Source organism: Balaenoptera ricei, chromosome 10, assembly GCF_028023285.1.
Source record: "Balaenoptera ricei isolate mBalRic1 chromosome 10, mBalRic1.hap2, whole genome shotgun sequence".
Taxonomy (NCBI): domain Eukaryota; kingdom Metazoa; phylum Chordata; class Mammalia; order Artiodactyla; family Balaenopteridae; genus Balaenoptera; species Balaenoptera ricei.
Window position 1 is genome coordinate 97,740,151 of NC_082648.1, and position 23,344 is coordinate 97,763,494.

At 54.0% G+C, this 23,344-nt stretch overlaps 1 protein-coding gene across 1 annotated transcript in view; it reads left to right on the forward strand.

Moving 5' to 3' along the window:
- Positions 1-23,344, forward strand: part of CACNA1I (calcium voltage-gated channel subunit alpha1 I) — a 115,365-nt gene that overhangs the window by 53,228 nt on the left and 38,793 nt on the right. Inside the window, exons 6-9 of the mRNA XM_059934866.1 lie at positions 11,317-11,476; positions 17,813-18,128; positions 19,294-19,386; positions 22,620-22,926. Of these exons, the coding sequence (XP_059790849.1) occupies positions 11,317-11,476; positions 17,813-18,128; positions 19,294-19,386; positions 22,620-22,926 (876 nt within the window). The remainder of the gene's footprint in view (positions 1-11,316; positions 11,477-17,812; positions 18,129-19,293; positions 19,387-22,619; positions 22,927-23,344) is intronic.

Genomic DNA, 23,344 nt, shown 5'->3' on the forward strand with positions numbered 1-23,344 from the left:
TTGGAAGTGTGTCTTTGAGAAGTTTGGTTGGTTACCTTCTTTCTTCCTAGATGTTTCCCTGAACATTCCAGGTCCTCCAATTTATTTATCTTTAGAGACGCTTCTGCCCTGGGACTCTTTCTTTTCAACAATAGCCTGTAGCTTTCAATTTGGCCACTAGATGGCAGGCTAGAGAATTGGGACTAGGCTAAGTGAAATTATGGGTTATTAATTGCAAAGCTGTGGAGAGGGGGGCGGCTGCCTGTAGTTTAAAAAGTAGTTTAAAAACACGACCAACCAGGAAGACTCAGCTGGGTTGTCAGGGAATGTAATTTCTGCTTCTTAGCTCTGCAGGGAGCCTGCTTTGTGACCTGGGAAGCCCCTGGGTGTCTCTGGGCCTCAGCTTCCCTATTTGCACAAAGGAGGAGGAGGGATTGATTAGATGTGTGGTTCTGACTTTGTCCAGGATGGTTGGGGCACCTGGGAGTCGTGGTGCTCTTTACAGAACCTCGTTAAAAATATGTCCCTCCACCCTACTCCTGCCAGGTCTGTCCTGGCCACTGAACCATTGGTGGATAAAGGGCAGGAGATAGTGCGTGGGAGAAGGTTGGGGAGGGAGGGAAGAAGCACTAGACTGCCAGTCAGGAGGCTGGGTTCTGGTTCCTTGCTGTGTGACCTTTCATAAGTTGCTATCCCTTTCTGGGCCTTGGCAAGATGGGGCTGGATTATCTCTGAAAGTGCCCCCTCCGGGCACCGGCAGACTCCAGGCCTCACCCAGCCTATACACCCCTCAATCAGCTTCAGTGCCTCCCAAAGCCCATTGGCCAAGCCATTTAAATATGAAAAGTGCTTTTTTCTCCAGTAAGAAACTAGGGCAGTTACTGCTAAAGCCTGAGCCGGCTGAGTCTGAGCTGCTGGCCCACATCTGCACCCTGCCACTGCACACCCCTGCCCAGTCTGTGGAGGGGGTTGGGAGGGAGGCCTGGGGAGCTCGGGGGCAGCTCCTGGGGATGCTGAGCCTCGCCTGGGCCCCTGCCCACCTCCTGGAGCCCCATCCAACTAACAACCCCTGGGTCAGCAAGAAGCCACCTCTGTGCAGGGGCCTCTGGGATGGGGCTGGGCTGGGCAGGGCCCAGGGACAGGGAGGCAGAGCTGACAGTGCTGTGGGTGAGGCTCCTGTCCGGCCCCAGCTGCAGGCAGGACTGGAGATTTACTCTGTGCCGACAGGCCCTGGTTCTAGTCCTTTCACCTGCCTGTTGTGGGACCCTGGGCCTCTATTTCTCCAACGATAAGATGGGGTTAATAATACCAATTTCCATATGGTTTTGTAAGGATGAAATGCCCTCATGTGTGTAGAGAGCTTAGCACGGAGCCTTGTATGCAGTAAGTGGCCAATAGGCGCTACTATTATGAAGAAGGTGCTGGGAGCATTGGGGGTGGAAGGTGGGGGCGTCAGGACCTCTTTGCAGAGGCTGGTTTTGGAAGATGCTCACCAAGGACACAGAGGGCTGGGGAGGGTGGTCCCTGCAGACGGAGTGGAATTGCATGTGCCAAGGTGGAGAGGAGGGGCTGTCCTGGGAACAGTGGGGCTGGGCAGAGGACTGCATGTCATGGGGAGGTGGGAGGTGAGCATTCCACATCTTCTAGGGATTTCCTAATAATGATAAATGGCTAAAATTTATCAGATGCTTTACATGGGCTGTATCATTTCACCTTCATAACAGCCCTAGGGTGTTGGTACCATTGTGATGCCCACTTTACAGATGGGGAAACTGAGTCAGAGAGAGGTTGAGTAACTTGCCCAAGGCCACACAGCTGGCCAGAGCTTTTTGCTCCTTTTCACAACCTCCTTCCTTTCCTTTTAGTGTGTAGGCATCTCAGCCGCCCACTCCATCTGCAGGGCATCAGGAAAGATCCCTGCCCACATCCAAGGTCAAAGTAGAAAGGCCCCGTGGGCTGAAGTAATGCCCTCAAGGCCCCTTCTCTTCCCATCTACCCCCAAGTATGGTGTGCCCCAGACCTCTGAATGCCTTTCACTGTCAGGGCGCAGAGTTCTCGTGGTGCCAGGCCCCAAGCAGCCCGAGGTGGATGAGTCAGGGCAGGAAGGAGGATGGCGCAATGGTTAGTGCAGAGCATGGTGTCTGAGTCACCCTGCCAGCATTCAAAGCTTGGTCCTGTGTTAATTAGCTGCAGGACCTGGGGAAAGATTCTTCTCTTGTTTCGGACCCCTGTCTGCACAAGGGGGATGGCACACAGCACGTTCATGTGGGTTAGTCTGCAGCGCCAGGTGTAGAACATGTGCCCTGTGAACTGCCCCATCCCTGCCCTTTTCACAGAGGGAGGGTCCCAGTGTTGGGGCTACAGACTGCTGCATCCAGAGCAGTTAGACCAGGGTTTGTGCCTGGGATCTTGGCCAGTGGCTCCACCTCTTGGACCTCAGTTTCTCCATCCATAAAATGCGGTCCCAGCCCTTCCTCGCTAGGCTGTGGGGCAGCAAAACATCCTTATGACATCTGCTCCTAGAAGGTGCCCAGTGAAGGTGCAAACACCGTATATTGATCACGTGGGGGTCTCATACTCCTCATCTATTGGCAGTGGGGCTGGGGGACCTTGAAACAGAGCTTGCATGAGAATCTCAGCACTTCTACTCTGTACGTGTGTTTAATGGGACTTGGGGTGCAGGACCTTGGACTTCAGACTGTCTGTCCTTGGATCCCACAAGGGTCCCCCAGCTGCCCTGAGGAAGAAAGGTCTGGCAGCCCCCAAGAAAGGAAAGGAGGGAAGGAGGAAGGTGGGGAGAGAAGAGAGAAGAGGCAGTGGAGGGGCCCAATTTCCCCAGGGCTGCTGCCTTTCAGCAGAAGTGGGGGTGGGCGGGAGAGCATCTGGCTGGAACATCTGATGAGAACCTGGCTTGGGAACAGAAAAGAGCAGCCGGGACTGTGAGAGGAGAGATGCTTGGGGTGGGGGTGGGGTGAAGGTAGCCCCGCCTACCGCCACCTCCTCCGCCAGGGTCAAGTTCTATTCTACAAATCAGGAAGGAGTGATTCGGGGACAGGACACAAGATTAAGGGAGAGAGGCACTGTGTATGCATTCATTCATCCATTCATCCAATCATCCGTTCATCCAAAGTAGCATCCACTAAGGGGCAACGGGGCCAGGTCTTGGGTCAGCTGTGGGGTCATGGAGAAGACTCAGATGCAGCCCCGTGTCTGTAGGCAGACACTCAAGCCAGGAGCTCTGGGCCGGGGGATGTGTGCTCTAATGGAGGCATCAGGGCCGAGGGGAAGGCCACCAACGACATACTTTGAGGAGGCTTCAGAGAGGAGTGGGGCACAGGACGTTTGAAGAATGAATAAGAGGGCAGCAGGGGCCCCAGTGAGGGGAGGACCTTCAGTGGCACAGGGCCAGGCCCACCCTCTAGGGCGTGAGCCCTGACAGCCCTGGGGAGGAAACCAAGGCCTCCCCTGAGGTGGAGGGTGCAGGGCTGCAGACTCCTTGCCCGGGGATTGTTTCTTATCTCAGGAGTGGGCACTGAGGCCCCTCTTCAGCCCACAGGCCCCTCCCAGGCTGGGCTGCGGCCAGTAGCTGTGTCCTCGGCAGCCCAGCCGTATGCTGCCTGGCCTGGCCTCCCGGTACCCACTGTGCCCCTGATTAGTTGGCACTGGCCATGGCAGGAGCAGCAGACGGCCTCTCCCGGCTGCTCAGCGCCCTCCGCTGACCCGGCCAGACCAGGGAGAGAGGGGATCCCCCAGGCCAACCCCAGCCTCGGCGCCCCTTGCCCCGGGCCTGGCTCCCCTCCTCCTGGCTGCGGGCTGTGCCCCTGGCAGAGGCTGGTGCGAGTTCGGCTCTTTCTGCTTGAGCTGGCCTGGCAGAGCGGCCCCGCTAATGTGGGCTGACCGTTCCCGTCTGCAGAGAGCACCCCGGACCCCCAGGGGAGATGCCTGTCAGGAAGCACACCCCCATCTTCCTCCTGGCCCCCTACCGCCACCAGGGCCCTCTGCCTCGCTGCTGCCCAGCTTCCCTTAGGGCAGAGGGTCTGGTCTGGGGAGGTCCCTGGCGAGAAGGGGCGAAAAGGTTGAGCAGCTCCATCAGTTTGCCCACCTGTCATCCATCTCCCCCAGCTCCTGGCTTTAAATGCCACCTAGAGACCATTTCTACCCTGATGCTACCCACATGACGCTCCAGGCCATACTCCTCTCTCCTGAACCCTGGACCTGAGATCTTACGAAGCGACTTCACATGGGTGTACGCCATGCACCCCAGACTCCACCCATCCCCGCGGACCCCCATCTTTACTGAGGGCTGCTCCGTGCCTCTAGTCTCAGGCCCCCAACCTTGGAGATGCCTGGGCTCCTCTCTACCGCCCGCATCCACATCCCACCCCTCGGCTCAACCTTCAGAATGTCTCCTGAACCCAACCACGACCCCCTCCACTGCCATGTCATCTGGACCAGCCAGATGTGCATTATCAGGATGGCAGGTGAGCGATGGCTGGGCCAGGCCAGGTGGGATGGAGAGGAGCAGGTGGACGGAAGGCCCGGTCCCCACCCTGGAGAGTCACGGAGGAAGCCTAGCGTCTGGCCCAGGCAATCTCAGCAGGGAGGGCACCGGGCAGGGGCCGCATCTTTCCTGGGCGCCCCCTCAGTGCTCCCCATTTCTGTCCCAGGGGAAGGCAGGGGGTGCCCTCAGGAAGCAGCCACCGTGTGGCCACTGTCACCCTCCTGGCCATGCAGCCCACAGGCCCGGCCCCCTTTCCAGAGATGCGTCCGCATGTGCCAGGGTCACACAGGTGTGTTTGTAGACCATCCTGCAGGCTGGGGCTCCTAACGGGCCTCCTTCTTCCTCCCTGGCCCACACCGTCCATTTTCTCCCCAGCAGCTAGGAGACCATGTCTCTCTTCTGCCCGCAACACTCAGAGTGAGTCGAAGCCAGAGATTCACAGTCACCTGCAGGCAGCCCCATTTCCTCCCATCTTTGCCCTGGCGGTTCCCCCTGCCTGGAGAGCTCTTCCCCAGCTGTGCACACAGTTGCTCTACGCATCTTGCTGGTGTGGCCTTTCCTGGCCCCCATTTTATTTTTTATTTATTTATTTATTTATTTTTTTAACTTTTGGGTTTATTTATTTATTTATTTTTATGGCTGTGTTGGGTCTTCGTTTCTGTGCGAGGGCTTTCTCTAGTTGCGGCAAGTGGGGGCCATTCTTCATCGCGGTGCGCGGGCCTCTCACCATCGCGGCCTCTCCTGTTGTGGAGCACAGGCTCCAGACGCGCAGGCTCAGTAGTTGTGGCTCACGGGCCTAGTTGCTCCGTGGCATGTGGGATCTTCCCAGACCAGGGCTCGAACCCGTATCCTCTGCATTGGCAGGCAGATTCTCAACCACTGCGCCACCAGGGAAGCCCTGGCCCCCATTTTATACCAGCCTGACCCCCGGCCCCAGCCTGGCCCTCCCCATCTCCTCCCCCATTCTACTTTTTGTGTTCGTAGCACTTACCACCCAACAAATGAGGAAATGTACTTACTTATTATGTTTGCTGTTTCTCTGCCTATCTCTCCCTACCCCTACCTAGAATGTGTGCTTCACAAGGGCAGGGGATTTGGGGTGTGTGTGTGTGTGTGTGTGTGTGTGTTTCTGTGTTTTAGGCCGTGCCGCGTGGTATGTGGGATCCTAGTTCCCGGATCAGGGATGGAACCCTCGCCCCCTGCAGTGGAAGTGAGGGGTCTTAACCACTGGACTTCCAGGGAAGTCCCTTTTGTGTGTTTTTTTTAAACTGATGTATCCTTAGAGCTTAAAACAGTGCCTGGCATGTAGTAGGCCCTCACTAAATATTTGTTGAACAGATCCATCCACTCAACCATCACTCCTACATTCGTTCAAGCTGCCCTCCTTGGAGGGGCCACGCTGTGCCAGGCCCTGGGCTGGGTTGGAGGATGCAGAACACCCCTGGTGGGCCTTGCCCTCCTGGTTTCCGGCGGGGAGAGGAGGGCAGAGCTGTGATGAAGGCCGACAGTGTAACAAGTGCTGCGATGGAGGGAGGATGGGGCTGTGGCAGCTCATTGCAGGAGCACGAGCTCAGCCTAGGGACCAGAAGAGGTGACCACGCAGCTGAGTTTTAAAAATGGAGGAGAGATGGACTTCTGGGCGACTCTGAGGGCCCGGCGGTGACCCAGAACCTGGGCTTCCCGGGGACTGGAAATGGGTCAGTCTGACTCCAGCATGGACCCCGTCCTGCCGTGGGAAGTGCACCCGGCATTGCCCCTGGCAGCACAATAGCAAAGGAACCCTTGTGGCAGAGAGTGGCGGGCGGTGTGAGTGGGACAGAGTGTGTGCAGAGGTGGGGAGTCGGGGTGCCGGGCGCATCCGCCGTCTGGCTTGAGCAGCAGGTTTGGGTGCGGCGTGGAGGACGCGGGGTGTGAGGCTTGGGGGCTAGACTGGAGCCTGGTTGTGGGGCCTGTGGGTGGGGGATGGGAGGCAGCTGGGATGAGGATTTACACTTTCCCCAGGGGGGTGGTTGGGCTGCTGGAGGCTTCTAACTTTGGGGGCACCCCACTCTGAGGTGTCCTGGCCTTGGGGTGTTCCTGAGGCTGGACAGGAACCACCGTCCTCTTCTGTAGATGAGGCCGCTGGGGCCCAGAGAGGGCAAGCTCTGTCTCAAGGATGCGCAGCCAGGACTGGGACCCAGATGTCCTGTTGTGGGTTGATGCTCTGGGTGTTCATCAGGGTAGGGGCTACATTGGATGTTCTGAGGACTCCGGGGTCCTCTTTCCCTTCTAAACTAGGGAAGCAGGGCCCTCAACCACGCTCATGGGTCGCCTGCAGCCTGCCCTCACCAAGGCACACCTGGTCCCCACCCCAGGCTGAAGGCCTGAAAAGTCACACTAAGAGAGCAGAACCAGGTAAGCTCATCCTGAGAGAGGAGAAAGGAGAGCCATGGGGGAACTAGACGCAGGAAGCCTTCTTAAGTATCTGGGAGTGAGAATCAGAGAAGACTGCCTGGAGGAGGAGGCTTTGGCTGGGGGACGGTGTGGAGGGAGATGAGCAGGAAGGATGGTCTGAGGCAGATGGTGACGGGTCTTAAAGGCAGTCTCTCTCTGTCTCTCTTTCTCTCCATCTCTGTTCTCTGTCTACAGTTCTCTCTCTGTTTCACTTTCCGTCTGTCTCTCTCTCTCTCCTGTACACAGTGCCAGGGGAAATGAGGGCAGAGTGGAACCATCGGATTTGCCTTAGCTAATTACTTACTTGACCGTGGGCATAAAAGGAGGATTAGCTGGGCTCTCGCGGGGTCCTTCCTGGCTCCCTAATCGCGTGGCCCCTGTTTCCTGGTGCGGAAGTGATGAACTCGTTCTGAGTCCCTAATTAGCTAATTATGTGGTGGCTCAGTGGCCCTGGGACTCCCCGGGCCCCAGGGGGGCTGTGAAGTGAGCTGCGGCCCAGCTCAGCAGAGGGTGGCAGGAGGGGAGGAGGGACCGGGCTGCCATTCAGGGAAGCCAGCCTGGCAGGTTCTCAGGAGCGTTTCAGAATTTCAATGTCCTGGAGAACTGAGAAATGTAATTAATTGAGCAACAAAGGCTGGGCCCGGGGAACAGGCACGGAGAAGCGGGGCTGGGATGGTGCGGAGCCGCCTCCTCCAGGCCTTTCTGATCTCACCCCTTCTCACAGCTGCCACCTGGCCCTCCGTGCTTGCCTCCTGCCTCTGTCCTGTCCTCTGTCCTGTCCTCCAGGATTACTCCTTCCCCTTTAAAGCCCAGAGCTGATCAAGCGCTCGGCCTGTTTAGAAATCTGCCCATGGACCACCCTGACCAGCCACCTAACAGAGAGCCCCGCTCTCTTTAGACCCCCAAGCACAGTCTGGATGCCCTCTCTGAATGGTCACCCCTCTGTGCCTTTGCCACAGCTCCTGGCATCCTGCAGGGCCCAGCTTGAGTCAGCCCCTCCAGGAATGTGCCTAGAGCTGCCCTCACTGCCCAGGCATGGTCCCTTTCCCCAACACTGTGGTCCCCTGACCCCCTGCTGGTAGACTGAAAGCTCTACCAGCAAGGGTAAAAAATGAGGGCATAAAAAAATGAGGATTTTGGTTTCCCCATGTGCCCAGCACTGTGCCCGGTATGCAGCAGTATTTATGAGTGTTTGATGAGTGAATGAATGATGGGGCATCAGAAAGGCCTGCAACTGACTTAACATTTGGATGGATTGCAGGGTGCTTGCTCTGTTTTCTCGCTTCCCTCTTCTGCACACCCCCTGGCTACCCTGCAGTGGGGGGGGGGGCAGATGTGGCGAGGTGGGGTACTGAGCCTTCACTCACCCTGGCTTGCTCTCAGTTGGAGAGCAGGAGCTTGCAAAGGAGCCCCACTGCCTTTCCCAAGAGGAGGCTGACCTAGTTTTGTGGGGAGGGAGGATGGGGGTGGGCATTAATTATTGACTGGAAATCACTCCATACAGAGCTCGTGATGCAAATCCCAAATAATTACCCTCATTAATAACTACCTCAGCCATCACCCCTGGAATAAATAAAAATCTGGCCAGGGCCACTGTTCTCCTGGTCACCATCCTTCCATCCTCCCCTCTCCAACATTCCACTCCCTCCCTATGACTTAGCACATCATTCATTCACAAGCAGTCATTCAATAAATGTTGGCTGAGCCTCTGCTCTGGGCCAGGACCTGCTGGGTTCCAAGAACACCGAGGTGACACAGACACAGGCCCTGCCCCCAGGAGGTTAGAGCCAAGTGGAAGAGACAGGAGGGTAAACAGATGACTACACACTAGGGTTAGAAGAAGTTTGGATGTTGATGTAAATGGTGCCTCCAAGGTTGTGCAGTATGCAACCTGCACAACTGTACATGGCACAACTGTACATCCTAGGCTAGGTCAGAGGTGCTGAGGTTGCCCAGAGCAGGAGAGAGAGGGATGGGGTTAGAAAGGGTATGGGAAGTCTTCACAGAGAGAAAGCAGATCCTTAACTGAGCTGTGGTGGCTGAATAGAGGTTTGCCAGGCACAAGAGAGGCGGAAGAGTGTTCTAGAAAGTGGGAACAGCGTGAGTAAAAAAGCATGAAGGTGTGAAATCCCATGGTAGCTTTATGGAACTTTAAATAATTTGATATTGCTAGACATAGGGTGCACACTGGGGACAGAGGGAGGGAGAGAGGAAGATGAGGCTAGAGAGGTAGGCAGGGTTCACAGGAATCACAGGATCTTGGGGGGTGTGCACTCAAGGGTGACCCACCAGCTCTTGACAATCTTTGGGGCCACAGACATTTGTGTGGACCTTTTTCCCAGAAAAATTCATGGCATCATACTTGCATACTTTATAGCAATTCCATAAGGTTCATGGACCTTCTGTAGTCCTTCCAGGGACCTCCCCCAACCTGCCAGGGGTCCACAAACCACAGCTTCTGTAACTGATAAGAGTGCCAGCAATTTTCATACATAGTGATGACATGCCCAGATTTGTGTTGTAGAGTGTGTTATCAGGAATCACTCCCTCTCTGTCCTGGGCTCTGATTTCCTTGGGCTGGCTTCAACCCCAGGCAGGCATTATTCCCGGGAGGCAAATGGCCCCAGCAGCTCCAGGCTTAACTCCTCCCAGCTTGTAACTTCTGCAGAAAGAGAGCATCTCTTTTCCTGTAGTTCCAGCAGAAATCTCAGTGCAGACTCTCATTGGTCCTGGATGGAGTCACGTGCCCATCCTGGACCAATCATTGAGGCTAGAGGAACAAGCTATGCTGATTGGCCAGGCCTAGGTCATGTGATCTCCATGTCAGCCCACCCAAACCATAGGACTGGAATGGGGGAATTGGTGCTGTTTTCATAGGACTGGGAAAGGGAGCTGGGCAAAACTACAGAGGTGACCCACCTGTCTGGGGCTTGCATTCCTGCAGATTCTCCAGTGACTGGGTTGGCTGGATCTTCTTGAGGAGTCAGGAGGGAGTGGGTGACATGCAGACAGTTACTGAAGCTGTGCAGATGATGTCACCCAGACTTGGGAGAGCTGGGTCCTTTTCACAGCTGGGGTACTGAGCCCACGGGGAGAGAGAGGGCATGGAGGGTGCAGATGGGTCAGCCCAGGGCAGGAGGGGCAGAGGGGAAGGATGGGGAGACAGACGTGAAGGGTGGTAAGTGTGTGGAGCAGTGCCGGAAGCTGAGCATCTCCACTTCCTCTGTGGGGTGGGAGCCCCGGAGTTTGCTGAGAGCTGGGTGTGGGCCCTGAGCTGGGGAATCTTTGTAGAGTGGTTGTTGTCTTCTTGGGCCCCTCTGCTGAGGGGCCTTATCCTCCAAGAGGGGAAGGGACTGGTTCAGGTCCCACAGGTCCCAGAGGCTAGCAGGGTGAGGATTTGAACCCGAATCTCTCTAAATCAGAGGCTACGTGCTTTCCACAGGCTTTCCCTACCTGAGGCATTTCAGGATGTCAGACCTCCCCAGGAACACATGTTCTGCCCCCCTTCCCATGCCTGCCTGAAGCCCCCTTCAAGTCACCCCGTCACCCTCGCTGGGGATGTCTATCTCCACTCCCATTTCCCCATTTTCTCTTCTTTTGACTCTGGCTTGGGTTGTTCATTGCAGCTATTTCTTAGGAAAGGAAAAGTCCTCTTCCTCTGGCATCAGGCCAGGTCTGAGTCCCTCGGCTGGCCAGGGTTCTTCTGTAGGTGGCTCTGAGAGCTCTGCCTGGTTCCATCATGCAGTGGGCGGGTCAGCAGGGTGGTTTTGGCTGGTACTGATGTGTCCTGGCAAGGTCAGGGAACCACTGACTGCCCCGGAGATGAAGGACACTTATTAGGCACCTACTGTGCCCATCCTGGGTGGGTGCTGGGCATAAGGAGATGAGCCAGCCTCAGTCCTAGGCCTTCGGGTACTTGGGGGTTGTGGAAAGAGTGCTAACTTGGTGTCAGGACACCTGGTTTAAATCCAGACCCTGCTGCTTCCTATCTGTGTGACCTTGGGCGAGTAGCTTCAGTTCTAGGAACCTCCAGTTGCCTCCTTTATAAAATAGGGATACTATTACCACCCTCACGAAGGAGATCATATTTGTGCATTACCCAGAAAAGCACTTGGCACATAAAAGGTGTTCCATAAATGCCTGCCTATTCACCCAGAATCTAGTGGAAGTGTCGTGGGGCCCAGAGCCATTTCCATGGCCTCTGGGAGGAGGGGCCGGTACCAAGGAGGAAGTCTGTCTGGTGGCCACTGAGCAGGCTGAGGGCAGTAAGGAGCCCCTGCCCATATGTCCCACCTCTCCTTTCACTGCCCCCTCTCTGTGCCTCTAACCCCGCTCTCCCTCTGTCCTCTCTGGGACCTCTGCCCCTGTCTGCCCATCCCTTCACCCACCCTTCCCTCTCTCAGGTATGCGGATCCTGGTGAACCTGCTCCTGGACACGCTGCCCATGCTGGGGAATGTCCTCCTGCTCTGCTTCTTTGTCTTCTTCATCTTCGGTATCATCGGCGTGCAGCTCTGGGCGGGCCTGCTGCGCAACCGCTGCTTCCTGGAGGAGAACTTCACCATGTGAGTGCAGTCCCACCCCCACCCTGTACCCCCCTGCCCCAGGCTCCTGGCCAGCTTTAGCTGGGGGAGCAGTGGCGCTGACTGTTTCAGGGCTAGGAAGGTCTCCACATTGAGACCTGGTCCCAATCCTTATTTCCAGTGGTGCAGAGAGATTAAGGGATGTGCCCAGGTGAGTTGGTGGTAGGTCTCTCACGAATGGCTGGACACCAGAATGAGCACAAAAGTCCCCTGAGCTCTCAAAATTGGTATCACAAAGTCCCAGTCCAAGATAGGCCCTTAGATGCTAATTCAGTACCTAGTGACTCTTACTTAACACATAGTTTTAACTTACTTGGGAATTGGGACCGAAGGAGTGGAAACAGCAAACGAGAAGGAGGTCGGGCAAGAGGGGAAAGGGCAGTTAAGATCCAAGCAGGAGTGATGACAACAAGGAATAAAGAGACAGAAAACCTTCAAAGCAGACGTGGAACCTGGCTTTCTAATTACAGCACAGACACTCCTATCAGTGACTCTGAGTCATCAGGGAAAGGTCAGCTCACATGTGGCCCACTTGCGTCTAAAAGCAGTGGGGTGAGCAACTCCTCAGAGAGATGATTGTCCAAAGCTATGTAAACAGAAATCAAGCTTTGGCTCTTGGAGGAGTTGCATTGAGTTGTCTGAGAAATGTGACATCTACAGAATCTCAGCGACGAGGCATAAGCAGCCTCTTTCAGTGTACATACATGCCCATATGTATTTGGACATGACTATATTTTCATTTTGTTTCACTAATATGCATTAGTGCACTCCTGCTGTGTGCCAGGCCCCAGGGAGACTGAAGTAAAAAAGCGTTTTCATTCATCCTGTCACTCGACAAACTCATCCAAGTGGCAGCTCTTGCCCAGCCCGTACTCGGGCCGAGGACGCAGCAGAAGGAGTTCCTGGCCCTGGGGAGCGAGGACTGCAGGAGGGACAGTTCCTGCCCCTGAGGACACTGCACAGGCATGGGCTGGGCCTCCCTCTTGGCCTGACTGTTGGTTGTGGGGATGGAGATAAGCTGGAGAGCCAGGGGGAAGCCTGGGGAAGGGACTGACCCGACCACCACTGTGGGCGTGAACAGTAGGGTACCTGGGTAGATCAGGGACGGGGCACCCTTGTGGGTAAGAGCCCTGTGGGGGGCAGGGGTGCCCTCACTGTGTCAGTCATTTGGAAGAGGTGGCCCCTGAGTCAGGGCCTGGGGCAGCAGGAGAGGTCGACCCTGCTTCTCCTGGTCTGGCCTTCAAAGATGGAGACGGGTAGGTATGAGCTCTCAGCTTTGGGTTCAGGTCTCATCCAGGCCCCTCCGTCCCATATGGATCTTTCTCTAGGTCATTCCGACATGGCTCCCTTCTCATTATCCCAGCTCAGCCCCGATGTCGCCTCATCCTGGAGGCCTTCCCTCACCACCCCACTCCCCCAGACCCTCTACTGCCTTATCCTGCTTGATTTTCTTGGCACTATCTCTGTCTGAAATTATGTCACTTGTGAGTTTATTTTCTTCGTTGTTGGGTATCTCTAGACCAGTTTATTTACTTGGTTAGCAAGGATGAAGCGCTCCTGTGTGACAGGGGCCGTGGAGGTGATGCTTGACTTTTGATAACATGTGGAGACCAGGAAACTGAGGCTGAGAGAGGAGAATCTTGCTCCAGGGCACCCAGCTTGGCAAAGTGAGAGACAGAATTAGAACCTGGGTTCCCCTGACTCTAAAGCCTGCCGTGACTGCCCCCCAGGGAGTGTGTGCGAAGCAGCCTTCCAGGCACATGAGCCCCTCAGGAGACCCCAGATGGTCATTTGCAGTGTTCTTGATGAGCACAGAATCAGGACGATGTCACCCAGCTAGGAAGTGGCAGGGCCCGGAATCTGAGCCCTGGGCTGGTGTCCTCTGCAAAGCATCTGGTCCCTTCTTGCGGATTCTGTCTAGGCATTAATGCATACACACGACTATTTACACCCCAGACAGGTTTTAAAAATGAGAATTGCTCTGGCAGCGTGTCTTGAGTGTGTTTTTCATCAGTGTTTCTTATTCCACGAATGAATAAGAAGCTGGTGAGCCAGCTTCTGTTGATGGACCTTGCATGGTTTCCAAGTTTTTGCTCTTACATTCAAGCCTGCAGGGAGCATTGTGTATGCTTGCGATCTTTGTGATCAATGGCTAGACTCATAATTTCTAGTCAAAATGTAAGGCATTCCTCAGAGATATTGAGGGTTTGGTTCCAGACCACCACAATAAAGTGAGTCATATGACTTTTTTGGTTTCTCAGTGCATATTATGTTTACACTATACTGTAGTCTATTGATTGTGCAATAGTATTAAAAAAAGAGCATACCCCAATTAAAAAGTACTTTATTACCAAAAAATGCTAGCCATCATCTGAGCCTTCAGTGAGTTATAATAGTAACAACAAAGATCCCTGATCACAGATCACCATGACAAATATAATAATAATAAAAGTTTGAAATATTACAAGAATAATCAAAATGTGACAGAGACACAAAGTGAGCAAATGCTGTTGGAAAAATGGCACCGATAGATGTGCTCGATACAGGGTTGCCACAAACCTTCAATTTGTAAGAAGCGCAATAAAGCAAATCTCAAAAAAAACGACGTATGCCCCCGTGTCCATTTTTTTAAAATACTTTTTTTGGTTAAGGTATAAATTACACTCAGTAGCAGGCACAGCTATTAAGTGCTCAGTGAGGTTTTACCTGGGTTGTACATCCCTGTAAATCTACCCTGAGAAACTTACTGTCCCCAGCAAGGCTCCCTCCTGCCCTTTCCCAGTAACCTTCCCCCTCACCCCAAAGTAGCCACTATTCTAATCTCTATCACCATAGATTCCCTTTGCCTGTTTCTGAGGTTTCTTTAGATGGAATCATATAGGCCGTTACCTTTTGTGTCTGCATCTTTGTCTCAGTGTCTGTGAGGTTCATCCAAGTTGTTGCTTGTGTATTTCCTTTTTCATTTTTAAAAAAAATCATCTCTAGATTACTTTTTTTTTTTTTTTAATATTTATTTATTTATTTATTTTGGCTGCACCGGGTCTTAGTTGTGGCACGGGGGATCTTTGTTGTGGCATGCAGACTCTTAGTTGCAGCATGCATGCAGGATCTAGTTCCTTGACCAGGGGTCGAACCCGGCCCCATGTTTCGAGAGCGAGGAGTCTTACCCACTGGACCACCAGAGAAGTCCCTCCTTCTTTTTCACTGCTGTGAGGATTCTGCTGAGTGAATATACCACTATGTGTTTTTCCATTCTCCTGTTGATCTGGGTGGTTTCTTGTTCTTTGGCTCTATGGCTCATGAATATTCTTGTCCAAGTCTTTGGGTGGATATGGCCATTCCTTCTCTTGGGTAAATTCTCAGGGGTGGAATTGCTGGGTTAAGGGAGTGCATATGTTTATTGGCTTTAGTAGGTTTTGCCAAACTGTTTTCCAGGATGGTTGCACTAAATGTTTGCTAGCAAAGTCTAAGAGTTCCAGTTGCCCTACATCCTTTAGCAACATTTGGAATTGTCAATCCTTTAATTTTTACTATTCTAGTGAGAGTGCAATGGTGCCTTATTGTGGTTTTAATTTGAATTTCCCTGATGACTAGTGGTGATAAGCACCTTTCCGTGTGTTTTATCAGCCATTGGTGTATCTTCTTGTGAAGTGTTTGTATGGTCTTTTGCCATGTTAAAATTGGATTGCCTTTCTTTTTCTTATAAATTTGTAGCGGACCTTCATATTCTGGATTTGAGTCCTTCGGTGGATATATATATATTGCAAATATTTGATTCCAGTCTAAGTTTTCTGTTTTCACTCTCTCTTTTTTTTTTAATATTTTAAATTTTGTTCTTTTTCTTTAAAAATTTTTTTTCCTTTTTGTTTTTTATTTTTTTTAAATAAAAAATTCTTTTTGTTCTTTTGTATATTTTTTCTGTTTTTCTTTTATTGTCTTTAAAATTTTTTTTCTTTTTGTTTTTCTTCTGTTTTCACTCTTTAAAATATTTTTTATTTTTTTTTTTGTTTTTTATTTCTTTAAAAATTTTTTTGTTCCTTTATACTTTTTGTTTTTTCTTTTCTTTTTAAAAATTTTTTCTTTTTTCGTTTTGTTCTTTTTCTGTTTTCACTCTCTTAATGGTGTCATTTGATTGATAAACAGAAGCTCTCAGTTGTAATGAAGACCAGATATCAATCATTTTCCTAGTATGCTTTTTGTATCCAGTTTGAGAAATCCTTTCCTAACCCAAGGTTACCAACTGTCCTCCAGTGTTTTCTTTTAGAAGCTTTCTTGTTTTTATCTTTCACATTTAGGTCTATATTCCATTTCAAATAATTTTTAGTACGACCTGTGGTTGGGGTCAGGATTCATTTTTTATATGGATGACCGATTGTCCCAGCACCACTGATGGAGAAGTCCATCCTTTCTCCACTGAATTGCAGTAGTGCCTTTATTAAACTGTCAGGGGACCATATGTATTTGGGTTGGATGTCCACATGTTAATTGTTAATGGATGTTGTTGCCAAATTGCCCTCTAAAAAGGTCATGTCAACTTACACTCCCACCAATAGTGTATTAGCGTGTTTGCACTCAACCCATACTCAATATTATCAGCCCTGAAATGTTTGCTGTTGGGATGGATGTAAAATGATCTCACTGTTATTTTTGTTTGTATTTTCCTGTTATTAGTGAGGTGAGCATCTTTTCCTGTATGTTGGCCATTTTGATTTCTTCTGTGAATTTTCCATTCTTTTGTCCTTCCCCCCCAAGTGGGTTCTTTTTCTTACTGAGTTATAGGAGATTTTAATATGCTTTAGATGGTTATTTTTTATCTGTTTTATACGTTGCAAATACTTTATCCCAGGGGATGGCAAACTCCGGCCTGTTTTCGTAAATAAAGTTTTATTGGAACACAGCCATTCCCACTTGTTTACTTGTTTCTTATGACAGTTTTCATGTTATAATGGTGGAGTTGCATGACTGGGACAGAGACCATGTGGTCTGCAAAAAAATACTTACTATTTGGCCCTTTATGGAAAAAGTTTGCCTATTTTGTATACTATTGCTTGTCTCATAGAAATTTTGTACATAATCAATCTTGTCAACCTTTTCCTTTATAGATTTTGGATTTTATGTGTCTTATACAAGAAGGCCTTACCTATCCTGAGTTAACAAAAATATGTCATATTTTCTTGTGATGTTTTTGTGGTTATTTTTGCTGCATTTATGCTTTTTAATGCACCAGTTTACTATTTTAAATTTTATGATATATTTTAGTTAACCTAATATATCCAAAATATTATTATTTTCAGTGTGCAATCAATATAAACAATTAATGATGAGATAATAGACATTCTTTTTTCCTTTTGATACCATGTCTTCAAGACATGTTTATGGTGTGAGGTAAGGATCTAACTTTTTAATTTTCCAAATGGATAGCAAATGTCTTAACACCATTTACTGACTAGTCCTTCCATTCTCCATGGACCTCAAAAGGTGTCTCTATAATATACTAATTTCTCTTTTATACCTGGGTTTGTCCCTGTGCTCTGTGGTGTTCCACAAATCTTTCTGTTCCTGTTGCAATACCACACTGTAATAATAATCGTACTTGTAGAGTATTTTGTTCTCCTGTAGGGCTGCGCTCCACTCATCTTTATTCTTTTAAAAAATTGTATTGACTATTCTCCCGTTCATATAAATCCTAGAACCATCTGGCCAGGTTTCATAGACAAAAACATGTTGGGATTTTGATTGGGATTGCAGTGAATCATAGATTAGCTCTACGGGATGGGCAGGGCAGGCATTGTCATCTCTGTTTTACAGATGAAGAAATTGAGGTCCAGAGAGGGGAAGTGACCAGCCTAAGGTCACATAGATGGGAGAGGGTGGGGCAGGAAGGTATCTTACCTTAATCTGTTGCATCAGTAAAATTTAGCATTTGTATATTGAGCACCTACTCTGCGCCGACCAAACAGTGTGTGGGTACTAGGGATGCTGAGACTCAGTCCTTGCCCTAAAAGAGCTCCAGCCTCCCAGGGGAGTTGGGTGCATTTTCCCCAAGAGCAATAATGGGGGTGAGTGCAGGGCCCAGTCTTCCCTGAGGCTCCCCCAGGGAAGGCTCCCTCTTGGTGGTGGTGGGGACCCTGGAACTGCCCACAGTGGGCAGGTGGGAGTTTTTGTGACCATGGCAGAGGTGGGGAAGGGTGTCCCAGGCAGGGGGAACAGCATGTGCGAAGGCCTGGAGGCGATGGTGGCATGTTGGGCCAGTCCTGCCATGCTGTGTGGCAGTGACCCCTCCCCTTCTCCTCTTTCCCCACCATCACCTGTGGACAGACAAGGGGATGTGGCCCTGCCCCCCTACTACCAGCCGGAGGAGGACGACGAGATGCCCTTCATCTGCTCCCTGTCGGGGGACAACGGCATCATGGGCTGCCACGAGATCCCCCCGCTCAAGGAGCAGGGCCGCGAGTGCTGCCTGTCCAAGGATGACGTCTATGACTTCGGGGCGGGGCGCCAGGACCTCAATGCCAGTGGGCTCTGCGTCAACTGGAACCGCTACTACAATGTGTGCCGCACAGGCAGCGCCAACCCCCACAAGGGCGCCATCAACTTTGACAACATCGGCTATGCCTGGATCGTCATCTTCCAGGTGGGGCCCTCGGGCCTGGCACCGGCCGCCATGCTGGGGGCTGCGGCTGGGGAGGGGTGGGGTGAGCAGCTTCACCTGGCAGGCGGGGCTCTGTGCTGGGGGTTTGCCACCCATGTCATTGAAATCTACCTGTTCTGCTGGCACAACAGGCACTATCATGCCCATGTTAGAGACAGAGCAACTGACGTTCGAAGAAAGGGCTGTAGGCCCTCGGGTGTATTGCCTGATGCCTCTGTGCCTCAGTTTTCTTATCTCTAAAATGGGGGTAATAACAGCTCCCCCCCCACACTTGAGTGGCTGAAAAGAATAAACCAGATGGTGCGAGCCGAGCCTAGTGTGCGGTGAGTGCTCAGTCAAGGTCGCCTTCCTGCTGTCGTCAGAGGCAGGAAGGGGCAGGTGCAGAGGGCGGTGGCTGAGAAGCCGCTGAGGGGTCTGCTTGGCACGCTTTGCTCTGGGGAGCAGCAGGGTCACAGAATTCAGAGCTGCAAGGCGTGATGTGATCACAGCCCAGCAGCTGCGTTTTGGGACCCTTCGGCCCCGAGAGGGTGGGTGGCAGTGACCTGGCAAATGCTCTGTGCATTTGCCAGAAGTGAACAAGACCGCGGTGCTGGGGGGGCCCAGCGTTCGTCTCGCCCAAGGCTCCTCTGCTTTCCTCTCTGGGAAAGTGCATGGGGGACAGAGTCACACCAGGCTTCTCACAGCCCCCCTCCCGGGCTCACCTGAGCTGCGCCCCGACCCTGCCAGGTGGGCTCTGTTAATCCCACACACTGAAGAAGCAGCCGAGGCTCAGAGAGTGGCCCGGGGTGGGAGCTGGAGCCGCAGCCCAGGGCCCCCTGCTTCCAGTCCTCCTGCCTTGGTGTGGAAGACTGGAAGGTGGGGGGCTCTGGAGCGAGAGGGACCAGGTTAAGTCCCTGGTCCACTGCTTCCTGGCTGTGTGGCATTGGGCAAGTGTCCTGACCTTCTGAGCCTCAGTTTCCTCACTTGCATGTCGGGGATGAGGATGTCTGCCCGGTGGAGCCCTTGGGAGAAGTACGAGAGGGGACGTGTGTAGAGTGTCCCGGCACGCGGTGGGGCTTCTGTCTGGGGCACTCCCTTTGCTGCCCGCCTTTCTGGAGGCTCAGCCGTCTCACGCTCTCTCTCCTCTTCTGCTCTGTCCTGGCTGCAGGTGATCACTCTGGAAGGCTGGGTGGAGATCATGTATTACGTGATGGATGCTCACTCCTTCTACAACTTCATCTATTTTATCCTGCTTATCATAGTAAGTGTCAGGGGAGCTGGGGCTCTCTGGGCAAGCTCAAGGACCCATGGGCCAGGGGACCCCAGAGTGGGGGCGGGGGTCTTTGGGAGTCCCCAGGGTGCCCCTTCAGAGCCCGGAGAGCTGAGTGGGAGAGAGCAGGAGGGGCAGTTTTTAAATGCAGCCGAGCAGCAGGTGATTGAGGGAGCTCGTCGGGGGTGGCTGTGGAGGCCTCCATCACTCCCGATTGCCTTCATTTCTCATTTCTGGGCATTTAAGTCCACCCGCTGCTCCTGCGTGTCTCTCTGCCTCGTAGTCTCTGGGAATACATTCTTTTATGACCATAGCAGGGATGCAGCCTCAGGATGGAAGCTTCTCAAGGGCTCCAGCACCTCCCTCGTTTCCTGGGGCGGGAAGATGAGATGCTGTGAAACGGAAGCCCGGGGCTGCTTCCCGGGCAGGGTCTGGAGGGGAGGCTGAGCCTGGTTGTGAGCTGGTAGAACTCCCTGAAATTCTCGGAGGGACTCCCAGCTCTCGGGCAGCTCTGTCTTGTGGGGGAGACCTGGAGATGAAGGGGTGCTCTCTCCGCCCCCAGAGAGGGCCCCCTGTCCGGCCGGCCCCTCCCACCTTCCCCTGCACAGTCTCCGCAGAGCGAGCTCGTCCACCTTGTCATGCCTGACTGCGGCTTCAGCCATAGCACAGTCCCCAGATGTCAAGGTGATTCACTCCTGGGAGAGTCGCTGCTGGCTCCCTGCTGCTGCAGGGCTGGGATCTCTGGCTTCCTGGCCGTGGGAGAGAGCACGCTTGGGGCTCGGGGCAGCACCCCATCCTGGGCTGCTGGGACTTTGACCTGGGGGCTCAGGACAAGCTGACCTGAGACACCCCCGCTGTTGGCTTAGCTTCCATGCCTTCCTAGGGGTGCTGGGGCCTTGGACCCATGAGGAGACACCCTAGATAGAAAGGGAGGGACCCAGGCTTTGTTCAGCATTGCCGTCCATCCACTGGCTCGTTCATTCCCTAGCACATTCAGGGAAGCCTGCTCTGCGCCAGGCCCTGAGCCGCATGCTGGGTACTGAGCAGTGAGTCAGGCCCTCCCTGCCCCCTGGGAGCTCACAGTCTTGTGGGGGAAGATGGGCTACAGCAGACAGGTACCAGACTGCATCTTAGGAGCCATCACAGAAGGAAGCCCAAGAGGCTGAGGGAGCCCACAGGAGGCCTCTCACCCGGCTTGGAGAAGGGATGGGGGAAGTGAGAGGCTTCCTGGAGGAGGTGATGCCGGAATTGAGCCTTAAAGGCTGGAGGGGGAAGAACCTTCTGGGCAGGGGACGCCTCACAGAGACCCTGAAGCCAGACAGAATCCTGCAGTGGGGGGAACTGTGAACCACCGAGGTTGCGAGAGGAGCCTTGAGTTCCAGAGAGAGGCTGGAGGACGCTTCATCTGCTTCTCCTGATGGACTTAGGGGTGGAATCCGGGGTTGGTAACACCCAGCATGACCCTGGGCAGGACCCTTAGCTCCCTGAGCTCACAGTGAAGCGGGGAACAGTGACGGCACCTGCCTCACGGGCCCTGGGGAGGGTTAGAGGAGACAGAGCCTGCGGCTGCACAGCCCCTGGCACGCAGTACATGCTCAATAAATGTGCCCTGCTGCTATTATTGCTGCGACTATTGGGCCCCGGGTGGCCCTGTCACGGGAGAAAGGGTGCTGGCAGGAGGCTGAGGATGGTGAGTTTTCCAGGTGCTGGGACGCATCCAGCGAGCAGAGGCCGAGTGACCGTGCCGTTCTGCTACCCTCACAACCCTGGCCACGCAGGGTCACCTGCTTGTTTCCCAGGTGTGGACCCTGAGCCCCAGAGAGGCGAGGTGCCTGGCCTGGGCCACACAGCCGGTGAGGGGTCCTCGGCCTTTGCACGCAGGTCCCCAGGGCTCCTTCTGATTGCAGAAGTCGGCTCGTCCGAGCCGTATGTTTTTGATGGGGAAATGGAGGTGCAGAGGGGATGGGGAGCTGCCTAGTTACCCAGGGACAGCAGCCACAGAGGCGGGCTGGGTAGAGGCTGCCAGGTGTGAGATCCCAGTGGACAGGGCCCGTGCCCCTCACACAGGCCTGCCGAGCGGGTCTCCAGGAAATGCGGAGAGAGCAAATGAGTGAGGCATCTTCTTACTTTAGAGGCAGGGGATTTTCCCAGAGTCCTCTGGGCCAGGAAGCCCCCCCGCCCCCGTACCCCCCTCCTGAGCCCCAGCTCCCCAGCTATGCTGTGGGGGAGAGGAAGGAAGGGGGATCAGCAGCCGGGGCTGCGGCCTACAGGAACCTCCTGGCAGGCAGCCTGGCGGAGGGTGAAACACACGCTGCCCCCTCCCTCTGGCAGGCGAGAGTCTGTTCAAGGCTTAGCATGTGCCTGGGAGGAGCTGCCTCTGGAAACTGGGGCTCTTCTGCCTGTGGTGGCTCCTGGGGCTGGGCCCTGGGACTCGAGGTGGCAGAATTCCTAGCACTAGCCGGTAGCCTTTCCCCGCCACCCCATCCGAGCCCAGACAAAGACGCACAACTAAGCCCTTTCTGAGGGAAGCTCCTCTTTTCTTGTCTGGAGGCCCAAAGTCAAGGCCACAGTGAGGGCAGGGCTGGGGTGGGACTCAGGGCCCACGTAGCCTGAGGGGGGCTGTGCCTCCCTCCCTGCCCTCAGCGCTGATGTCCCAGGTGGGAGGGCAGCCGTGGCCAAGGCCTAGGGGCCTGAGGGGAGAGGGCTTGGAAGCAGGCCTCAGGGGGGCCTGGGGAGCTGCCTGGGCCACCGCTGTCCTGAGCCCCGGCCTCCTCCCAGAGCAAGGCCTGAGCGATCTTTTCCTGTCCCTATCTGTGCCCGTACCTCTCCGTCTCTCTGGGCTCTCCGCCCTTCCCTCCTCTCTCCCTGTCTCCACCCGCCCCTGTCACTTTGTGCCTCCCACACCCTCCGTTTCTGTCCTCTCTGAGCCTGTCTCACTCTCCCTTGGTGTCCCTCCTTGCCCTTGTCTGTCTGTACCTCCCTGTCTCTGGCTTTCTCTTTCCCGGTTCCATGTCTGGGATCCGCCCCTGCCGCTCCTCCGGTCTTCCTTTCGGCCTCTGTATCCCTCTGCTTCTCGCTCTGCCTCCGTCCCTCCACCTCCATCGCCGTCTCCCCGTCTCTCTTTCTCCTTCTCCGTCTCCCTCTCCCACCCTCCCGCCCCTGCCCCCACCTCCTCTCACCCCACCGTCCCCTCTGTCCCTGTCCTCTCCTCCCGTTGGTCACAGGTGGGCTCCTTCTTCATGATCAACCTGTGCCTCGTTGTCATAGCGACCCAGTTCTCGGAGACCAAGCAGCGGGAGCACCGGCTGATGCTGGAGCAGCGGCAGCGTTACCTGTCCTCCAGCACGGTGGCCAGCTACGCCGAGCCTGGTGACTGCTACGAGGAGATCTTCCAGTACGTCTGCCACATCCTGCGCAAGGCCAAGCGCCGGGCCCTGGGCCTCTACCAGGCCCTGCAGAGCCGGCGCCAGGCCCCGGGGGCACCCGGGTCCACCAAGCCCGGGCCCCACGTCAAGGAGCCCAGGCACTACAGTAAGTGGCCCACCTCCCCTGGCCTCCAGGGTGCCCCGCGCAGGCCTCGTGTGCCTCTAGCTGGGGACTCAGAAACAGCACTGTTTGCAAACGTGCCCTGTCTTCCCAGCACAAGCAGAGGTATCCAGCAAGTTCAGAACCCGGATCTTCCCCTGGCAGCTCCAATCCACACCCCCGGGTTCCCTGCCCCCCTTTCCTGACCACCTGCTGGTGCCTGGCCTGGGCTAGCCCTGCGCTTGGGGGACCTAGCCCTGACCTGGAGGAATCTTCTTCTGATCCCATGTGTGCACAGGGACTCGGGCTCCGCCCTGGGAGCCACGCTTGAAAGAACGAACAATAGTCTGTCCGTAGTCCTGTGAAACTATAAAATCCTCCACCACCGTAGCCTGTCTCCATTCTCACCCCGCTGATCCGCCAT